At 50.9% G+C, this 21,016-nt stretch overlaps 1 protein-coding gene and 1 pseudogene across 2 annotated transcripts in view; one reads left to right on the top strand and one right to left on the bottom strand.

The window, feature by feature from the left end:
• The first annotated feature begins 1,676 nt into the window (after positions 1-1,676).
• Positions 1,677-16,582, top strand: LOC144580387 (putative POM121-like protein 1). The gene is given in 7 exon segments (XM_078356851.1): positions 1,677-1,942; positions 2,049-2,210; positions 2,212-3,019; positions 3,022-13,643; positions 14,004-14,130; positions 14,565-15,697; positions 16,007-16,582. Coding segments are annotated over 4 exon segments (1,863 nt in total). The 5' UTR covers positions 1,677-1,888; the 3' UTR covers positions 3,861-13,643; positions 14,004-14,130; positions 14,565-15,697; positions 16,007-16,582.
• A 1,371-nt stretch (positions 16,583-17,953) lies between these two features.
• The window catches only part of LOC118153168 (protein arginine N-methyltransferase 6-like), a 47,147-nt pseudogene continuing 44,084 nt past the window's right edge, over positions 17,954-21,016 (bottom strand). The window contains exon 2 of the transcript XR_013529924.1: positions 17,954-19,577. The product of XR_013529924.1 is annotated as a protein arginine N-methyltransferase 6-like (transcript). The remainder of the gene's footprint in view (positions 19,578-21,016) is intronic.

Below are 21,016 nucleotides of genomic sequence, written 5' to 3' on the forward strand. Positions count from 1 at the left end.
TTCCGAGCCCTTTGTGCTAGCCTCTCCCACCAGTACCTAGTGCACGCCGCTCCCAATGGCTTAAATGTCCAATTTCTTTCCTCCTTTGCCCCTACCGATGATCTGGTTACTACTTTTTGCTCCAACATTCCCCCGAACCTTCTCAAACACTGATATTTTCCCCCTTTCCCCACAAATCTCCCTGTCAGGCTTCTGCCCCCAAACATCTTCTCACCCCTTCACACCACATCGCCTAGGTCCTTTAGATTCCTACGCACCCGATTTCTCTGTCCCCTCACACCCGCTTGCTTCCCTTGCTCCCACCATGGCAGTGCCCATCTGCTCCTCCCCGCTCACTCAGGTCTGCTGCTCCGGACGTCTTTGGCGACGGCGAGGGAGATTCTTGCTGAAGAGGGGCTCCGGGGGCAGCATGGCAATCCGGGGTACCTTTCTTCTCATTGTTGGCCTTGGCCCCAAGTGTGCCCAGGTGTTGATGGAGCGCCTGGGTAGTGCGAGCCCTGCCGCCAGGGCCTGGTTGGGGTTGCGCCAGGAGCTGTCCGTGGTTCTGAAACGATGCCGGCTGAGGCGCCGGCTGTAACGGGGAAAGAGCGCTGTCCGTCGTGCTGAAGAGGTTCCTGGGCCCCGGCAGCCGGAAGACCACCAGGTAAGGAATCCTGGTGGAGGCTACGCCGGCAGCAGCTGCTGATGCTCCCACAAGCAGCGATTCTCCGCGCTCAGCTCCGTCCAGCCGCCGCTCCAGCTCGTCGATGCTGTGGCGCTGGGTGTGGACAAGGCTCTGCTGGTTCTTTTTGGTTCTTTTTGGTTCTTTTTCTTTTTTCTTTTGCCAGAGTCCCGTTCTGTTGCCAGGCTGGAGTGCAGTGGCACGACCTCAGCTCACTGTAACCTCCGCATCCCAGGTTCAAGCGATTCTTCTGCCTCAGCCTCCCGAGTAGCTGAGACTACAGGCGTGTGCCGCCACTACCAGCTAATTTTCGTATTTTTGGTAGAGACGGGGTTTCACCGTGTTGGCCAGGATGGGCTCAATAACCCTCGAGGTGTGGAGGGTTTTCCAGGAAGGGATAGGATAGCATGAGCAAAAGCTTAGAGATATTAATAATCTGGACTGATAATCATGGCCTTTTGTGCGCGCCTTGTCACGCCAATCCATTAAGATTCTGAGCCCTTTGTGCTCGCCTCTCCCTCCAGTACCTAGTGTGCACACCGCTCCCTACCCCGCCCCCAAACCCGCAGTTGCCAGTAGCTGCCCTGTGCCGGTACCTTGCCGCGCCAATCCGTTAAGTTCCCAGGTCCTTAGTGCGCGCGCCTCTCCCTACAGTACACCTTGCACGCGCCGGCCCTTCCATTGCCATCAGGTGCCTTGTGCGCGAACCTTGCCGGCCAAACAGTTAATGTCTGGCGTCCTTTGTGCTCGCGCCCCTCCTTCCAGTACCTGTCAGGCGCCCCTTCTACCCCGCGCCCTCCCCCACCGCCATTGCTCGCAGGTGCCTCGCACGCATATTTTGACCTTCCCGCCCCCACCACCGACTCCGCATTGTCAGCAGGTGCCTGGCGTGCATACCTTGTTGCGAGAATCCCTTAAGGTCGCCCTTCCAGAGCAGATATGGTACTCGTGCCTGTCTTTGCACGTGCCCCACCCTCTCAGGTTTGAACGTTGCGTTTCCTGGCAACAGGAGAATGCTCCCTTTGCCTTTGGCATCAGACAAGAGGACACTCAGAGCCAGCTCTCTAGAGTTCAAGCAATCTAAAATACCCCACTGCTCCCAGGAGTGGTTACCTGGGCACTCTGTGCCCTTTATCCCTGTCCCGGTCCCGTCCTGGGGCCGAGGACCCGCCAGTAGGACTCAGTTGCCTTGAGCCCACTGCCCGCATCCCTCACTTCACTTTGCTCATGGGATCTGTCCATTGCTCCTGCCCCTGGACGGAGTGGCAAGCCATTCTACAAGTAAGTACTCAGACACTTGGAATCAGCCTGGTGTTGAAACAACTCCAAGGATTTCTGTATCCTACAAGCCCTGTGTTCCGTCTGGTGATCCTGCCTTCAATTTGAGGCACAGGTACCACAGCAAGCCAGTGCTGTATGCTCACAATACCAGAATGTCCAGCAGCACAGCGATTGCACGGATCCTAAGGACTCTCAGAGCAGCCCTGGAGGAGGTAATCGCCTTTTTGGGGCCCAGAACACCCAGCTCTACCCCACACTCCCATCCAGAGACCATGTTGAGGGCCCTCATGGAGAGTGGGGCAGGGATGCCTGAGCAGGACAAGGACCCCAGAGTCCAAGAAAAGCCCGATGATCAGAAAGGGGGCCCTGAGGGCACCAGGGATGCATGGTCTGCATTTAGACCCCTGCGGGACAGTGGAGGCCTCTCTCCCTTTGTATCCAGGCCTAGGCCCCTGCAGAGAGACCTCCATACCCAGAGGTCAGAAATCCCATCTGACAAGACATCCCAGCCCTCTGGGATGAGCTGCTGCATCAAACGCAATTCCATCTTCAGCTCCTACAGCTCCACGGGAGGCTTCCCGTGGCTAAAGAGGAGGAAGGGGCCAGCCTCATCCCACTGCCGGCTGCCCCTCACTTCTTCAAAGACAGTGAGTGAGGTCAGCCCTCAGGCTGTCTCTCAGGGTCAGGCCCAGTGCGAAAAGGCAGCAGATTCAGCACCTGGGGAGAAACCAGCCTCCAGGAGTGGCTCCCTGACATCTCAGGCCTCTAGGCCTCGTAGACGAAAGTTCCCTCTGCTGCCACGCAGGCGAGGGGAGCCTCTGATGCTGCCATCTCCCTTACAGCTGGGGTTCCGGGTCACCGCTGAAGACCTGAACCTGGAGAAAAATGCCGAAATCATGTGCCTTAATAGTGCACTGCAGGGTGAGGAAAAGTCCCTCTGGGAGTGCAGAGCCTCACTGCTTTCCCATGCTTTGTCCTCACTGGCAACAGGGACGTCTTCTCTGCCTGCTGTCCCTAAAGCACCCAGGACAGATGCACAGCAGGAGAGATGCAAGTCCCAAGATGGCCTGGACCCCATGGCCCTCAAGCATCTGCTGCAGGGTCCCCCTCTAGACCTCCTGTGTCTGGGAGGAAGCACAAGTCAGCAGGCCCCCTGTTCTCCTCCTCAGACACCCTTCCTGCCACCTCTGCACACTCCCAGGACTCAGCCCAGGCCTCATCGTTTGCTCCAACACAGCCAGCCCAGGGCACCACAGCATACTCAGCCGCAGGGGCTTCCTTACCCACCACTTCCATCTTGAGCCCCTGCACCCAAAGAATGTTGACCTGGGCTGCAGACCTGGCTGGGAGCCTTCCTGACCCATCTTCTGCCTCTCCCACCACCACCCTGGCCAGACAGAGGGTCAGTGGTCCCACCTCACTACTGAAACTTCCTGTTACCGCTGCAGCCACCACCCAGCCCAAACCTGTGGTCCTTCATGGACAGCAGCAGGGAACCCACGGCTTGAAGCAGCCTCATCCATCTTCCCATCCAGCTGCTTCAGCTGCAGCCCAGGCCTCATCTTCTGGTCCAACACAGCCAGCCCAGGGCACCACAGCACACTCAGCCGCAGGGGCTTCCTTACCCACCATTTCCACCTGGAGCCTGGCTAGGACCCTTTCTAACCCATCTTCTGCCTCTCTCATCACTGCCATGGCCAGACTGAGGATCAGTGGTCCCACCTCACTACTGAAACTTCCCGTGACCGCTGCAGCCACCACCCAGCCCAAACCTGTGGTCCTTCATGGACAGCAGCAGGGAACCAGCAGCTTGAAGCAGGCTCGTCCATCTTCAGATCCAGCTGCTTCAGCCTTGAGCCCCCCCACCCACCAAAAGAAAGTCGACCTGGGCTGCAGGCCCAGCTGGGACCCTTTCTAACCCATCTTCTGCCTCTCTCATCACTGCCCTGGCCAGACATAGGGTCAGTTGTTGCACCTCACTACAGAAACTTGCCGTTATGGCTGCAGCCATCACTCAGCTTAAACCTGTGGTCCTTCATGAACAGCAGCAGGGAACCCGCACCTTGAGGCGGGTTCGTCCCTATTCCTGTTCAGCTGCTTCAGCTGCAGCCCAGGCCTCATCTTCTGCTCCAAGACAGCCAGCCCAGGGCACCACAGCACACTCAGCCACAGGGGTTTCTTTACCCACCACTTCCACCTTGAGCCAGGCTGGCACCCTTTCTAACCCATCTTCTTCCTCTCCCCGTGATGCACATGCTGCCTCCTCAGACTGTAAATGGCTCCGCTAAACAAGGTCCAGAAGAATTTTCTCTAGGTTTTCTTCTAATATTTTTCTAGTTTCGTATCTTGCATTCAAGTCTCGGATCTATCTGGAGGTGATGTTTGTATACAGTGAGAGAAAAAGGGTCCAGTTTCATTCTTCTGCATGTGGCTATCCAGCCCTCCCAGTACCATTCACTGAAGGGGTGTCCTTTCCCCAGTGTGTTTCTGTCAGCTGTGTTGAAGATCAATTGGCTGTGGATATGTGGCTGTCTTTCTGGGCTCTGTCATGTGTCCCATTGATCTATGTGCCTATTTTCCTGATAACACCATGCTGTTTTAGTTACCACGCACTTGTCAAAAATTTTGTCATTCTAATTTGTAGTGAAACGGTTGCCTCTAGTTTTTTTTCTATTTTCTGAGGAAGGCTTTGACTCTTTGAGCTCCTTTTTGGTTCCATATGAATTGTATGATTTTCCAATTCTGTGAGTGATGACACTGGTATTTTGGCAGGGGTTGTATTGAATCTCTAGGCTGCTTTGGGCAGTATGGTCATTTTAATGCTATGAGTTTCTTCCATCCATTAGCAGGGGATGATTGTCCATTTCTTTCTGTCTTATAGTTTTTCATCAGTATTTTGTAGTTTTTCTTGTAGAAATCTGCAAACTCCTTGTCAAATTTATTCTGTGGCATATCTTTTTCATTTTGTTGCTACTGTAAATGGGATTGCCTTCTTAATTTCCTTCCCAACTAGACCATTATTGGTATATAGAAATGCTGTTGATTTTGGTACATTGATTCTGTATCCCGCAATAACTGTATTTATTTATTGATCAACTCTAGGGGTTTTCTGGTGGAACCTTTACATGTTTCTAAATCCAAGATCATATCTTCATCAGATAAGGATAATTTGATGTCCTCTTTTCCAATGTGGAAGCCTTTTATTTTTTCCTCTTGCCTGATTGTGTGATGTTGAATAGCAGTGGTGAGAATGGGCATCCTTGTGTTGTTCCTGTCTACAGAAGAAATGCTTTCAACGCTTCCTCATTATGTAGTAGGTTAGGCATGGCTTTGTCATAAACAGCTTTCATTATTTTCCGGTATATTGGTTGTTTTTTTCTTTTTTAGATGAAGTCTTGCTCTTTTCACCCAGGCTGCAGTGCAATGGCGGGATCTCAGCTCACTGCAACCTCTGTCTCCCAGGTTTCAGCAATTCTACTGCCTCAGAGTCCTGAGTATCTGGGATTACAGGTGCCCACCACCATGCCCAGCTAATTTTGTATTTTTAGTAGAGATGGGGTTTCACCATGTTGGCCAGGCTGCTCTTGAATTCCTGACATCAGGTGATCCACTCCCCTCAGCCTCTCAAAGTTCTGGGATTACAGGCGTGAGCCATGCACCCGGCCATTTTCAGGTATGTTTCTTTTATGCCTAGCGTGTTTGTTCCTTTTTCAGGACATGGCCTCACTCTGTCTTTCATGTTGGAGTGCAGCGGCAACATCAGAGCTACAGCTTTGAACTCCTGAGCTCCAGTCACCTCAGCCTCCCAAGTAGCTGGGACTCCGGGTGCATGTCACCAGAGCTGGGTAATTTTTATTTTTATTTTTTTGTAGAGATCTATGTTCCTCAGGTTGGTCTTGAACCGCTGATGTCAAGCGATCCTCCCAGCTCAGCTTCCCAAAAGCACTGAGTTTACAGCATGAGACAGTGCCTGGCCCAGAGTCACATGTTAACATCACTTCCTCACTGCCAGGCTCTGATTTTGGCAATGACTGAAAACCTTAAGGGAGAGTTTCTGGTCAGGCCCTGCCCAGTCTGTGAACAGGGGGGAAATGGAAAGATGGTATGTGGATGGTTCTTTTGGAGAACTGGCAAGACAAGTGCTTGATGCTGTTTCCTGGAATACAGGACCATGAGACGTCCAGTCCAGTTGCCTGGTCCAGGGCCCCTGGCACCATCTAGTTTGGGAGCTCACCCAGAAGGTACCTCGGTTGCCCAAAGCAGCTGATCTTCCTACCAATCTGGTCCCATTTGAGAGATGTAACTGGGCCCTGTCCTCCAGGAAACCATTCCTGTGCATGCCTGTCTTTGTCCTCGCCTTGGCTGGCCTCTCTGTACCATGAGAACTTGGATTTGCAAGGCTCTGCCTGTCAGCTGAGCATCACGGAGCAGCTCTCTTCTGTTCCAGTGAGGATGCCCAGGCTCCTACACCCCTGCTCAGATCTGACCGTTCTCCCCTTCACCCACAGGTGACCTCCAACCCGATCCTGCTCGCTGTCTTCTGGCAGCTGCTCTGAAAAAGGGCATTTTGGCCTCGAGGGCTGAGCATGTCACTCCCTGTTTTCCGTTGATCTTTCCAGCACTGTTTGGGATAGCCCATGCATTTGTCCATGTACTGCTTCTTTGAAAGGCAATCAGGGCTCTCTTTCAGGGGTGGGTATAAAAGTTCTTGTGAGATTTGTGTATGAAGTCTGCCTTCACTATTTGGATAGGACTAGCACGCTTCTGCTGCACAACTGCAATCTTACCACATTTAAAAAATTTTTTAAATTGTATTTATTTATTTATTTTGAGACAGAATCTGGCTCTGTCACCCAGGCTGAAGTGCAGTGGCATGATCTTGGCTTACTGCCACCTCTGCCTCCTGTGTTCAAGTAATTCTCCTGTCTCAGCTTCCTGAGCAGCTAAGACTACAGGCACATGCCACAACACCCAGCTAGTATTTACATTTTTGGTAGAGATGGGGTTTCCCCATATTGGCCAGGCTGATCTTGATCTCCTGACTTCAGGTGAACTACCTACCAGAGCCTCCCAAAGTGATAGAATTACAGGCTTACATTTATTTATTTCTTATTTATTTGAGCTGGAGTGTTGAGCAGTCATTCTGGTTAGAGTGCACTGGCCCGAACTTGGCTCACTGCACCTCTGCCTCCCAGGTTCAAGCGATTCTCCTGCCTCAGTGTCAACAGTACCTGGGTATAAAGGCAAGTGCTACCTCCTCCTGCTAAGTTTTGTATTTTCTACTCCCTGCCTCACTAGGTCCACAAGCAGAGAGGAGTGCAAGGCAAGGCAATTCTAGGAAAGGTAACTCCAGGCAAGGCAAGGCAATTTCAGGCAAGGCAAGGCAATTCCAGGTAATGCAAGGCAAGGCAAGGTAAAAAAAATTCTAGGCAAGGCAAGGAAAAGCAAGGCAAGGCAAGACAAAAAAATTCCAGGCAAGGCAAGGAAAGGCAACTCAAGGCAATTCCATGCACGGAAAAGCAAGCCAAGGCAAGGCAAGTCAAGGCAATTCCAGGCAAGGCAAGACAAGGCACGGCAAGGCAAGGCAACTCAAGGCAAGAAAATTCCAGTCAAGCAAGACAAGACAAGGTAATTCCAGGCAAGGCAAGGCAGGGCAATTCCAGGCAAGACAAGGGAAGGCAAGGAAATTTCTAGCAAGGCAAGTCAATGCAAGGCAATTCCAGGCAAGTAAATTTCAGGCAAATCTAGGCAAGGCAATTGCAAGCAAGGCAAATCCAAGCACAGCAGGCAAGGCAAGGCAAGGCAAGGCAATTCCAGGCTAGGCAAGGCAAGGCAATGCAAGAAAATTCCTGGCAGGGCAAGAATATTTCAGGCAAGGCAAGGCATGGCAATTCCAGGCAAGGCAAAACAAGGCAAGGCAGGCCAATTCCAGGCAAGGTAATTTGAGGTAAGGCAAGTCAAAGCAGGGTAATTCCAGGCAAGGCAATTTGAGACAAGGCAAGGCAGAGAAAGTCCAAGCAAGGCAATTCGAGGCAAGGCAAGGCAAGGCAAAAAAGGGCAATTCCAGGCAAGGTGTTTTCAGGCAAGGCAAGGCAAGAAAAGGCAAGGCAAGGCAAGAAAAGGCAAAGCAATTCCAGACAAGTCAATTCCAGGAAAGGCAAGAAAAAACAATTCCGGGCAAGGCAATTCCAGGCAAGACAAAGTAAGGCAAGGCAATGCAATTATAGGCCAGGCAATTCCAGGCAAGACAAGGCAATTCCAGGCAAAGCAATTCCAGGCAATTCCAGGCAAGGCAATTCCAGGCAAGGCAATTCCAGACAAGGCAATTGCCGGAAAGGCAATTCCAGGCCAGGCAAGGCAAGACAAGGCAGGGAAAGGCAATTCCAGGCCAGGCAAGGCAAGACAAGGCAGGGGAAGGCAATTCCAGGCAAGGCAATTCCTACTAAGGCAAGGCAAGGCAATTTCAGTCAAGGCAAAGCAATGCAACACAAGGCAAGGAAATTCTAGGCAAGGCAATTCCAGGTGAGGAAAGGCAAGCTAAGGCAACTTGAAACAAGGCAATTCCAGCCAAGGCAAGGCAAGAGAAGGCAATTCCAGGCAAGGCTATTCCAGAGAAGACAAGGCAGGGAAATTCCAGGCAAGGAGAAGCAAGGTAATGCAATGCAATTCCAGGCAAGGCAATTCCAGGCATTTCAATTCCAGGCACGGCAATGCAAGTCAAAGCAATTCCAGGCAAGGCAAAACAAGGCAAGGCAAGGCAATGCAATTCCAGGCTAGGCAATTGCAGAAAAGGCAATTTCAGGCTAGGCAAGGCAAGACAAGGCAGAGAAAGGCAATATCAGGCAAGGCAATTTCAATAAAGGGAAGGCAATGCAGGGTAAGGCAATTCCAGGCAAGGGAAGGCAAATCTATTCCAGGCAAGGCAATTCTAGGCAATGCAAGGCAAGGCAAGGCAAAAAAATTCCGGACAAGGTAATTTCAGACAAGGAAAGGAAAGGCAGAGACAGGCAAGGTCACTCCAGGCAAGGCAATTTCAGGCAAGGCAAGGCAATGCAATGCAATGCAATTCCAAGCAAGAAAATACCAAGCAAGACAAGGCAAGGCAATTCCAGACAAGGTAATTTCAGACAAGCTAATTCCAGGAAAAGCAAGGAAAGGCAATTCCCACTAAGGCAGGTCAAGGCAATTCCAGGCAACCTAATTCCTGTCAAGGCAAGGCAAGGCAATTCTAGAATTCTAATTCACCTGGAATTGCCTTGCCTTTCCTGGAATTACCTTGTCTGGAATTGCCTTGCCTTGCCTGAAATCACCTTGCCTGAAATGGCCCTTTTTTGCCTTGTTTTGCCTTGCCTGGAATTGCTTTTCTTTCCTTATCTGAAATTACCTTGTCTGGAATTGCCTTGCCTTGTCTTGCCTGGAATTTTCTTGCTTGGAATTGCGTTGCATTGCATTGCCTTGCCTTGCCTTGCCTGGAATTGCCTTGCCTGGAATTGCCTTGCCTTGAATGACCCTGCCTCTCCTTGCCTTTCCCTGCCTTTCCTGGAATTTCCTTGCTGGAATTTGTTTGTCTTGCCTTGCATTGCATTGCCTGGAATTTTCTTGCCTGGAATAGCTTTGCCTTCCCTTGCCTGGAATTGCCTTACCCTGCATTGCCTTGTCTTGCCTGAAATTGCCTTGCCTGATATTGCCTTGCCTTGCCTTGCCTTGCCTGGACTTGCCTTCCATGGAATTGCCTTGCCTTGCCTTACCTGCAATTGCCTTGCTTGGAATTCCCTTCCCTGCCTTGTCTTGCCTTTCCTGGAATTGCCTTTCCTGGAATTGCCTTGCTTGCCTTCCCTTGCCTTGCCTTGCCTTGCCTTGCCTGGAATTGCCTTGCATTGCCTTGCCTTGCCTTGCCTTGCATTGTCTGGAATTCCATTGCCTGGAATTTCCTAGCCTGAAATTGCATTGCCTTGCCTTGCCTTGCCTGGAATCATCTTTACTGGAATTGCCCTGCCTTGCCTTTCCTGGAATTGCCTTGCCTGGAATTACATTGTCTTGCCTTGCTTGACTGGAATTTTCTTGCCTGGAATTGCCTTGCTTTTTCTTGCCTTGCCTGGAATTGCTAGGACTTGCCTTGCCTTGGCTTGCCTTGCCTGGAATTGCCTTGAGTTGACTTGCCTTGCCTTGCCTCGAATTGCCTTGCTTTGCCTTCCCTTGCCTTAATTACCTTCCCTGGAATTGCCTTGCCTTGCCTGAAATTGACTTGTCTGGATTGGCCTTGTCTTGTCTTGTCTTGTCTTGTCTTGCCTTGCCTTTCCTGGAATTTCCTTGCCTGGAATTTTTTGCCTTGCCTTACCTTGCATTGCCTGGAATTACCTTGCCTGGAATAGCCTTGCCTTGCCTTGCCTGGAATTGCCTTGCCCTCCATTGCCTTGTCTTGCCTGGAATTTCCTTGCCTAGAATTGCCTTGCCTTGCCTTGCCTGGAGTTACCTTCCCTGGAATTACCTTGCCTTGTCTTACCTGTAATTGCCTTGCCTTGAATTTCCTTTCCTGGAATTGCCTTTCCCAGAATTGCCTTGATTGCCTTCCCTTCCCTTGCCTTGCCTGGAATTGCCTTGCCTTGCCTTGCATTGCCTGGAATTTCCTAGCCTGAAATTGCCTTGCCTGGTCTTGCCTGGAATTGCCTTGCATTGCCTTGCCTGGAATCATCTGTACTGGAATTTCCCTGCCATGCCTTGCCTGGAATTGCCTTGTCTGGAATTACGTTGTCTTGCCTTGCTTGACTGGAATTTTCTTGCCTGAAATTGCCTTGCCTGGAATTGCTAGACCTTGCCTTGCCTTGGTTTGCCTTGCATGGAATTGCCTTGAGTTGCCTTTCCTTGTTTTGCCTCGAATTGCCTTGCTTTGCCTTCCCTTGCCTGGAATTGCCTTGCCTGGTATTGCCTTGTCTTGTCTTGCCTGGAGTTGCCTTGCCTGGAATTGCATTCCCTTGCCTTACCTTGAATTACCTTCCCTGGAATTGCCTTGCCTTGCCTGAAATTGACTTGCCTGGATTGGCCTTGCCTTGCCTTGCCTTGACTGGAATTTTTTGCCTTGCCTTACCTTGCATTGCCTGGAATTGCCTTGCCTGGAATAGCCTTGCCTTGCCTTGCCTGGAATTGCCTTGCCTGGAATTGCCTTGCCTTGCCTTGCCTGGAATTGCCTTGCTCTCCATTGTCTTGACTTGCCTGGAATTGCCTTGCCTTTCCTGGAGTTACCTTCCCTGGAATTACCTTGCCTTGCCTTGCCTTACCTGGAATTGCCTTGCCTCGAATTTCCTTTCCCTGCCTTGTCTTGCCTTGTCTTGCCTGAAATTGCCTTTCCTGCAATTGCCTTGCCTGGAATTGCATTGCCTTGCCTGGCATTGCCTTCTCTTGCCTTACCTTGTCTGGGATTGCCTGAAGTGGAGGAGAATGGCTCCAGTGTCAGATTCCCCAACATGCTGCATGCTCAGCAGGATCTGCCCACAGACATCCAGGGAACGCTCACCTTCCCCACCTTGTCCAGTGCAGAGGTCGCTGGACAGAACTACACTGGGTGTTGGTGTCATCCAGGACCCCACACACTTTCCTGAGTGTGATCCTGCTTCCCTCCTCTGGGCAGCTGCATCGTTTTCTCCTGCAGGATTTTTTGGAAACTCAGCTCTGGGTTTCGTCTCCCTTCTCCCCTCTCCTTGCCCCAACCTCCTTTTTTCTGAAAAAGTGAGGGAATTGATTATGGGTTAATTTGTTGAAAATAAGTGGCGGCCTCCACGCTTCTGTTTTCTTTCAGCCTGCTGGTAACGCAGGGTTACAAAGGATGCCTGGGCTCCCACACAGGTGCTGGCAGAGGGGGTGGCAGGTGGTGCTGTGCCTCTGCCTGCTCGAGGAAGGAGGCTATCCTCCTGCCCTTCATCCCTAGGCCAGGCTTCTTCCTGACCTTCTGAATATCCTGTAGTCCAGAGACCTCAGAACCCACTCCTGAGAGAGCGGAGCCAGGCACTTAGAGAAAGACAAAATGGTGCCATTCTAGGATCTTATTAGGTATCTGAATCTGTTAGGAAAAAAATTAGGAACTATGTATAAAACTTAAAATATTCAAGTATTAAAAGGTTATTTGAATCAAAGTTTTAAAACATACCATCAGCAAGCCTCTCCCACTAAGTGGGGACTCTTACAGAAGTTGAGCAAGTTCCCTGAGTTGAGAGAAAAATGAAGCCACCTGTGCTGGGGACACTTGAGGCAGGGAGAGTGTGGGCAGAGGGAAGCCAGAGAAGTCCCGGCCTGTGGAAGCCAAACAGGAGCGCGTGAGCCAGGAGGGCGGTCAGGATCGGGGATGAGGTTGCTCTCCCTGGAGGAGGAATCCTGAAGTGCACAGCCTGGGACTCCCTTCTCTGGGGTCCAGTCCCCCAACATTTCACAGGCCTCCTGGAGCTGCCTTCCAATAAGGACAAACACAGCAAGAAAAGATCCATTTCTGCACAAAAGTCCTGGAAAGAAGAAAAAAGAAAGCCATGAATGGAGTCAAAATGTTACCCAGTGCTGACTTAGCCTCTCAATTCTTTTCTAAATGGAGTGTGGTTTCCTAGTCAGGGAATGGAAGAGGCCCCTCCCACACAGGGACAGGGCCATGAACCCAGAGGATGAAGCAGCAGCATTTATTCAAGATACAACAGTGAGGGGATACCGTCACATTCCTGTCTCCCCGGAGAGGGCACATCTCGAGAAGTGATCCAGGAGACATGTAAGTTCCTAAAACCACTCCCTTCACTCTGTCCCCCAGGACCTGGCCCAGACTCTGAGATACACTGGCTTGGGGTGCCCTCGGGTGGCCATGGGAAAAAACACAGTTTAGGGCCAGTCTGGGGCTTCCAGACCTGGCCAGGATGTCCCCAGGCCACCTGTCCTTCTGCTTTGTCTCACTGTCCCTTGGCAGATGGCCTGATGCTTGGGGCTGGCCCAAGGACACCTCAGGAAGGTTTAGTTCCCACTCTACAATGATCCGATTATTCAGAGGTTTCAGGGACATCTATCTGCCTTCTGGAGATGGACAGGGGCCTTAAGACTTCGGTTGAGAAAAGGATGCTCTGTCTCTTACTGTCTGGGGCAGGGATGGCCTCCAGCTGCAGGAAGTACAGCAGCACCTGGACCTTCCAGAAAGAGTGGGAAAGAGGAGAGAGGCTCAGAGAGTGCTCACAGCTGGTGATCTTTAGCCCCCAAGTCCAGCTCAGGTGCTGGGTCCTCTGCTGCTGCCATGAAGCCTTTACAGTGAGACGGGAGGTGGGGGTGTGGATGCAGACAAGGCATGACTTGGGGGGGTTATTTTAGAGGTGCACAGGGCCTTGCTCTGTCACCCAGGCAGGAGAACAGTGGCTCCATCATGGAACACTGCAGCCTTTAACTGCTAGGCTCAAGCCATCCTCCCATGTCAGCCTCCCCAGTAGCTAGGACTACAGGTGTGTGCCACAATGCCTGACTAATTTTTCCTTTTCTCTTTTCTAGAGATGGGGTTTGCTGCATTGTCCAGACTGGTCTCAAACACCTGGGTTCAGTTATCCTGCGCGGTCTCTCAAAGTGCTAGGATTACAGATGTGAGCCTCCACACCCAAACACTTGGGGTGGTTTTAAGCCCCCAGTAAGGTGCACCAGCAGGACTAAGAGGTAGCCTGGGCCTCCCCAACACTCATCCATGCAGATCTAGGCAAGTTTCTTTCTCTAAATCTCAGGCACCACCACAGACAAAGCAAGTAGGAAGCTGGGCAGGGCAGGACTGGGGGTGTAGCAGGCACAGGCCACATCTGTCAGGTTGGGCTCTGATCGGCATGTGTCAGGGCCACACACGCCAGTGCCCTGCTTAGACATCATGGGCTGGCTGGAGCCTGTCTTCCCACCACATAGGTCATGACCTCCAAGGACCAGCCGTCGGTCATGGTGATGGGCCACTGGGATTGGCAGAAAGCTTGCTCTCCTTCTCTGAGGCTGGAGCAGTGTGGGGCCAAAGACCATGGCAAGGTTGTGCAGGGACTTTTATTGACTGCCTTTTTCTTACCACCCTGTACAGGACTGAAGCAGAGGGTGCTATTTCTATGCCACCACCAGGAAAGAGGCAGAGGGGCTGGGCCATGCTGGAGTCCTCTGGGAGGGAGTGACCTCGACCCTGGCTGTGCTGCAAGCTGATTCCAGCCCTGGTACTTGTGGGTCTCAGCAGCCCAGGACGAGGGGTTAGCTCTGGGCTTGTGGGGAGGTCTCCTCGGTGGTCGGGGAGTGAGGGAGTTGGGAGATTCAAGTGCACTGCTGGCTATGGCCAAAGCTCTGAGCTCTTTGTGAAGCCACAGTGCAGAGGGGGGATCAGGGCAAAGAGGAGAGGCTGGGGTGGGGGTGGCAGTGGCGCTGGTTCCCAGAGGCAGTGAGGGACTGTAGATGGGTTGGGGGAAAAGGTCCTCAGTGCTGGGGGTCTGATGTGAGCAGAGGGGCACCCTGCAGTCTGGGTTTTGTAGCCCTCCCTGGGCAGCCATGAGAGAGCTGGGCTACCTTTCCAGGTGGTCCAGAAGGAAAAGGAAGGTGAGCAGGTTGGCCTCCAGCCGGGACAAGGGCAGGTTGAGCATGGAGTTCTCCTTTGCAGCAGGGTCTGAAATTACTGCAGAAGGCAGTGGGTTACTTCTCATGGTCACAACGAGCTGGAGACCTCTCCCGAGTTGGTGACATGGAGCACCCGGGACACATGTTCCTGAACAGCCTAGGCTCGTCATCATCCTCACTCCTACAGCACTGGGCCCCAATGAGGACCCTGTGAAGGGCGCCAGTGTGGGGTATGAGCCACCTGAATCCCTTTTTTCTGCCCCCGAGTGGTCAGCAGCACCTGGAGACCAGCAGCAGGAGGTGGCGTGAGAGCAGTGGCTCATGGGCAGAGCTGCCCGTGGGAAACTGTGGCTGCCACCCCCTTCCGAGGGCAGCCCAGAGTAGTGGAGGCTCAGCATAAAATGAAAAAGGGGAGTGAGGCACACAAGGAGGTGGGAGGTGGGTGGCCCCAGCCCCACAAACTAAGCAGAGACCCTCTCTTCACCCTAGACTCCACAGGGGCACCTCAGGCTGGTAGACCAGGTCCTCTGGGCGTGGGCCCGGGAGGCAGGTCTGCCCTAAGGGTCATGCAGAGGATACCAGGCCACACACCCCAGTGCCCTGCTTAGACATCAGCCTGCAGGTTGACTCGGGGTCAGGCCAGGTTTCATCCTGTGCTTGACTGGGCCAGGACCCATGGCTAGAGCACCTGGGGACCCTCGTTCAGCCCTGGTCTGCTGGAAGGGGGACAGCAAACTTTAGGACCCCACAGCACAGCAGTGATGAGCATTTTACTCTCTTGGTCTCCTTGAGGAATAGGACAAGGAGTCCTCTGGGGACAGACGAGGACTTACACAATGGCCTCAGTTGTGGCCCCTATTTTCTGAGCTTGGTTAAAACACTGACCATGGCAGAAAGGACACAGCTTGGGTTCTCACACCTCACTTTCCACAGCCCCTAATGGCAGCAGTGCATATGGAGGAGATGCGTCCTATGACGCCAAGGCCTCCAGTGCTCACCAATGCCCTCATCAAAGTTGGGTAGAACTTGTCAGTGAAGAGGGGCTCAAGCAGCTCACGGAAGTAGAGCTTCAGTGTGTCTGTGATGGTGTGTACGTCCATCTCACTCATCATCATCGACACATCCCTGTTATCTGGAAATAACATGGAAGTGCTGCAGCCTCCTTGAGGATCCCAAGTAGGTCTCTCGCCATCCCCGCCTTGGCTAAAGCACCGTCCCTTCCATGCTGGCCACTGTGCGGGTCCCTCCCTGGCTTTGAGCAGCTCATCTTTCTCCTCCCAAGAGCTGTGCATGGTTCTGTGTCTGTGTAGAGATGATGGAGGGGTGTGTGCATCCCCGTATTTCTCCCCTGCCTGGCTCCATCATGGATCACTGCAGCCTCTAACTGCTAGGCTGAAGCCATCCTCCCGTGTCAGCCTCCCCAGTAGCTAGGACTACAGGTGTGTGCCACAATACCTGACTAATTTTTCCTTTTCTGTTTTCTAGAGATGGGGTTTGCTGCATTGCCCAGACTGGTCTCAGACACCTGGGTTCAGTTATCCTGCCACGGTCTCTCAAAGTGCTGGGACTACAGGCATGAGCCTCCACACCCAAACACTTGGGGTGGTTTTAAGCCCCCAGTAAGGTGCACCAGCAGGACCAAGAGGTGGCCTGGGCCTCCCCAACACTCTCATCCATGCAGACCTAATTTGTTTATTGTTATCTGAAATTCAAATTTATTTATGCATCCTGTGTTGATCTGGCAACCCTATACTATCTGTAACCCTGTAATAGGCCCTCTCAGAGCACACGGATAGGAGATATGTGTATTAACCCATGTATATACACATATCTATTAAATTTTTATATATGTGTGGTTAAATATGAGTCATACTTATTTCTCTAACTCAAATCCAGTATCACAGGGTTCCTTCTAGCCTTCTGCCTTTGCTTATCTATAACTTCTTTCTCCAGCAGTGAAAAACCTGACCCCCACTATCCACTCTTCATTTACTTATTTGCCCCTTCTTACTCATGGTGCATGTAAAGCTATTTCAGAATTGGTCACAGCCTCCCCACCCCCAGCCCCACCCCAAGCCCAATGAGAAACAAACTTACAAGTTGCAACACAGTGCTGAAGTCCAGTTCCTTTGGCCTTTAGCCTTGCAATTGTAAGTCAAAGCAGCACCTGCAAGGTTACTTTGGTTTGCTCCTTTTCCCAACCCCTCAGGGATGTTATGTGTACAGTGACATTCATTCCTGAAAGTCTACATTCCCCACCATCCTGGTTGATATTTTTTTTCATCTACAAAACGTAGAATGTCAATGTTTTATTTGGTACAAGGATAAGGAGGAAAACAGCAAAATAAATTTGATAATAAGATTTACACTTTCTCACAAGTGATTTTCCTAAAACACAACTTTCACATTTGGCTGCGTGAAACAGAGAGAGAGAAAAAAGGGACCTTTCACTAGTTTTAAGTAGGCCAACTCATATGATCCCTCCAAATGAGTTTAAATGAGAATGAGTACATCTTTTCTAGCTGGGAAAATATTTTCCTTAATTGAGTTTAAATAATTTACCCATAGTGATGAATAAGCCCAAGGGCTAGGCTCAGAAACCTCCTCTACCAGCCTGTTTCATAAGAATTAAAAAAAATTTAGGGGACATACATGAAATATATATAAATTACATATATATATTTGGTTGTAATAGTAGAGACAAGAATTTTTAAAAATCCATACTATTTCTCTTTCCGGTCTTTCTCCTAAATGCACCTTCTGAGTTTCTTAGGTATGTTACAAAGACTACTTTACTTAATGGATTAATGTGTTCATCAACTTTAGCACCCTATGTGTGTGTTAAGAGTAATGAGAACGGGCTATTTAAACTGCTTCCTCATAGCCTTCCCCTTCATTACCAGCAGTAAAGTTGACTTAGAAAACAATGAGGAAGAAGTACCATAGCCCACAGGCACCTAGGAATGGGGAATTAATTCAGACTGAGAAAATATGGCTCTGGAGAGACACTAAAGTCGTATTGTAAATTTATGAAGTCGAAATGAACCCTTTCTCCCCAGCTTCAGACCTAGATAAGGTGTGAGATGTCAGGGATGTGCATGGACCCTTCAAAAAATGATATTTTCATCCGTGTTCTTCCCCTTTCCCTCCCCTGTGAGACAAAATATACGGAAACACAAGTGCTTGGTACTACATGTTTTTGAGGGTTAAAAGCCCAATAATAAGCACGCTGCATCCGTTGTTGAAGGGGATCACTTTTTTAATTGCATTTTAGGTTTTGGGGTACATGTGCAGAACATGCAAGATAGTTGCATAGGCACACATGTTGCAGTGTGTTTTGCTGCCTTCCTCCCCTTCACCCACATTTGGCATTTCTCCCCATGCTATCCCTCCCCAGCCCTCCCCCCCGCTGTCCCTCCCCTATTCCCCCCAATAGATCCCAGTGTGTAGTGCTCCCTTCCCGGTGTCCATGTGTTCTCATTGCTCATCACCCGCCTATGAGTGAGAATATGCGGTGTTTCATTTTCTGTTCTTGTGTCAGTTTGCTGAGAATGATGTTCTCCAGATTCATCCATGTCCCTACAAACGACACGAACTCATCATTTTTGATTGCTGCATAATATTCCATAGGTGCCACATTTTCCCAGTCCAGTTTATCATCGATGGGCATTTGGGTTGGTTCCAGGTCTTTGCTATTGTAAACAGTGCTGCAATGAACATTCGTGTGCATCACTTTTTAAATAAACATCACCAGAAGAATCTCTTCAAACGGAGAATGAAGTCACTCTCCCTCCCCAGAGGCTATGAGGGAAAAGGGAGACGGATATTTCCCCTACTTGCACGTGGGATCTCCCTTTGTCTGCCTTGGGAGGTAGCTGAGAGAAAAGGCAAAGCTCAGTTCTCCATGGCAAAGTCTTTGGTCTTCTCCTCCTGGTCTCCCACTTTGTAGCGCAGCAGCACGTGTAGGCGACGGGGGTTGTCCCTGGAGGGCAGTAGCGTGATCTCTCCTGATCCGTGTCTTGCTCCACTTGCACCTGCTCGTTCAGGTAGAGGAGCGCCTGTTTCCAGTGCGTGGCGGGTGAAAGGCGAGGTGGACAGCACCAGGGGTTTCTCCGACTCCCCTCCAGGGAAGGTCACCTGTACCCAGATGGCAAAGCCGTGCATGGGCGCCGAGCCGTAGCAGCTGCAGCGGAAGCGCCCGCCCTCTCCGGCCTCCAGCTCCTGCTCCAGGCCAGCGCGGGAGAGCTCTACTGAGCAAAGCGCTGCGCCGGGCCAGCGCATCATCGCCGGACAGTCCCTGCACCACAATCTCCGATGGTCCACGAGGCAGCGCGTGGCTAAGCCCTCCAGGCAGCTCATGTCCACACCATAGTGCTGCTTCACTTGGTTCCAGAAGCCCAGGCGCCATTCCAGCATCCGGTCGCTGATGGGGGCTATGAAGAGCTCGGCGGAGGCCGACAGGAGAAGACCGCCTTCCTTCAGCCACTTGGTTCGCAAGTGGAGGACGGAGCTCAGCATGGACTCGTGCAGGAGTCCGTATCCCATCCACTCGTTCACGATGGCATCCACCTGCTCCGGCAACTCCACAGTCTCCACCGGTCCCGGCAGGACGTGCACCCGGTCCTCCAGCCCGTTGAACCGCACCAGCTCCCTGTTGAGCACCAGCTCAACAGGTAGAGCCTGTTGCCAGATGGCGCTGGCCTCTACCGCGTACACGCGCCAGGCGCCGGCCTGGGCACAGAAGATACTCAGAATGCCGGTGCCCGCTCCCACGTCCAGTACCGTCTTGCCTCGCAGTGCTGCCCAGTTCCGCAGGATGCTCAGGCGGTAGGCATCGGTGCGGACACGGTCTCGGACACGGTCTGCGATCATCTCCTCGTGGACCGAAACGTCTGAGTAGCACTCGTAGTACAGCTGGTCCCACTCCCGCTTAGTCCTCCGGGGTTGCTCCAGGGCCGCCTCCCGCTCAGCGCCATCTTCCTCTTCAGTTCCTTCCCCTCCTTCGCCGCCGCTCCCCGACTCAGGCTTTCTTTCCTTGGGCTGCGACATCTTGGCCCTAATTTTTTTTAATTGTATACATTAGAGTTCCCACTTTGCGATATACAGTTCTATGGATTTTAACAAATGCAGAGCCATTTATCCTCAACCCAGTATCATACAGAATTGTTCCTTCCCCAACCCCCAACCCTGCCTTTTGGAGACAGGGTCTTTCTCTGCCACCCAGGTTGGAATGCAGTGGTGCGATCATAACTCACTGCAGTCTCAAACAATCCTTTTACCTCAGCCTCCTGAGTAACTGGGACTACAGGCATGTGCACACATCCCCAGCTATTTTTTTTTTTTACTTTTTTTTTGAGACGGAATTTCGCTCTTTTTACCCAGGCTGGAGTGCAATGGCGCGATCTCGGCTCACCCCAACCTCTGCTTCCTGGGTTCAGATAATTCTCTTGCCTCAGCCTCCTGAGTAGCTGGGATTACAGGCATGCACCACCATGCCCAGCTAATTTTTTGTATTTTTAGTAGAGACGGGGTTTCACCATGTTGACCAGGATGGTCTCCATCTCTTCACCTCGTGATCCACCTGCCTCGGCCTCCCAAAGTGCTGGGATTACAGGCATGAGCCACTGCGACCGCCCTGATTGTGTTTTTCAAACTAGGCCAGAAGGGCCCCTCAAATTCTAAAATACAAAAATTCTTGCTGCTCCTCTTCTCAAATCTTCTCAGATTCTGGACATACCCAGCAATTCCATGTCCCTTTTTATTCCCTTAATCCTGCTAACTTTTTGTCTCTTCTTAGCAATGACTTTCTTTCATTTTAGAGAAAGTTCTGCTAGTAACATACTCACTTTGTAGGCCAGGAAAAAGAGAACTTGAAGGAAGAATAACACATTTTTCTTAATTTTTTTGCAAGGGAAAAAATAAAGGAAGTAGAGAAATATACTACTCAATACAGTTGTCAAACAAATGTCTTGGAACCATGGCCTCCGAGAATACCCATCTGAACTGCATTGCAGTAGAAACCACATTTTCATATTCCTTTTGTGAAAATTCAAAGATAATGAATTAGGTGTTACCCATTGTTTTCCAGAATAGGATTTCTGGAGTTACTGGTAGTTCAGAGAATTTTAGTCACAAGATATATATTTTCTATAGCTTTGTGTATGTATGTGTGTGTGTGTGTGTGTGTGTATACTTATGTAAAGGCACATATATACACATACACACAAACATACATGTGCTATATAGCTTTTGAATGAAGATATATGTATGTGCACACACACATTCATTCATTCATTCATTCATTCATATCATACAGTTTCTCTGAAGAGCAACAGACAAAAAATGCAGGAAATAAAAAGGCAAGCTGGGGTCAGGCCTATACAGCGAGCTGTTTGAGGTCTCTATCAGAAATAAAAGATTTCAGTCTTTTTTGGCTGGGCACAGTAGCTCATGCCTGTAATCCTTATACTTTGGGAGATAAAGGTGGGAGGATCA

Source organism: Callithrix jacchus, chromosome 1 (assembly GCF_049354715.1).
Source record: "Callithrix jacchus isolate 240 chromosome 1, calJac240_pri, whole genome shotgun sequence".
NCBI classification, from domain to species: Eukaryota; Metazoa; Chordata; class Mammalia; order Primates; family Cebidae; genus Callithrix; species Callithrix jacchus.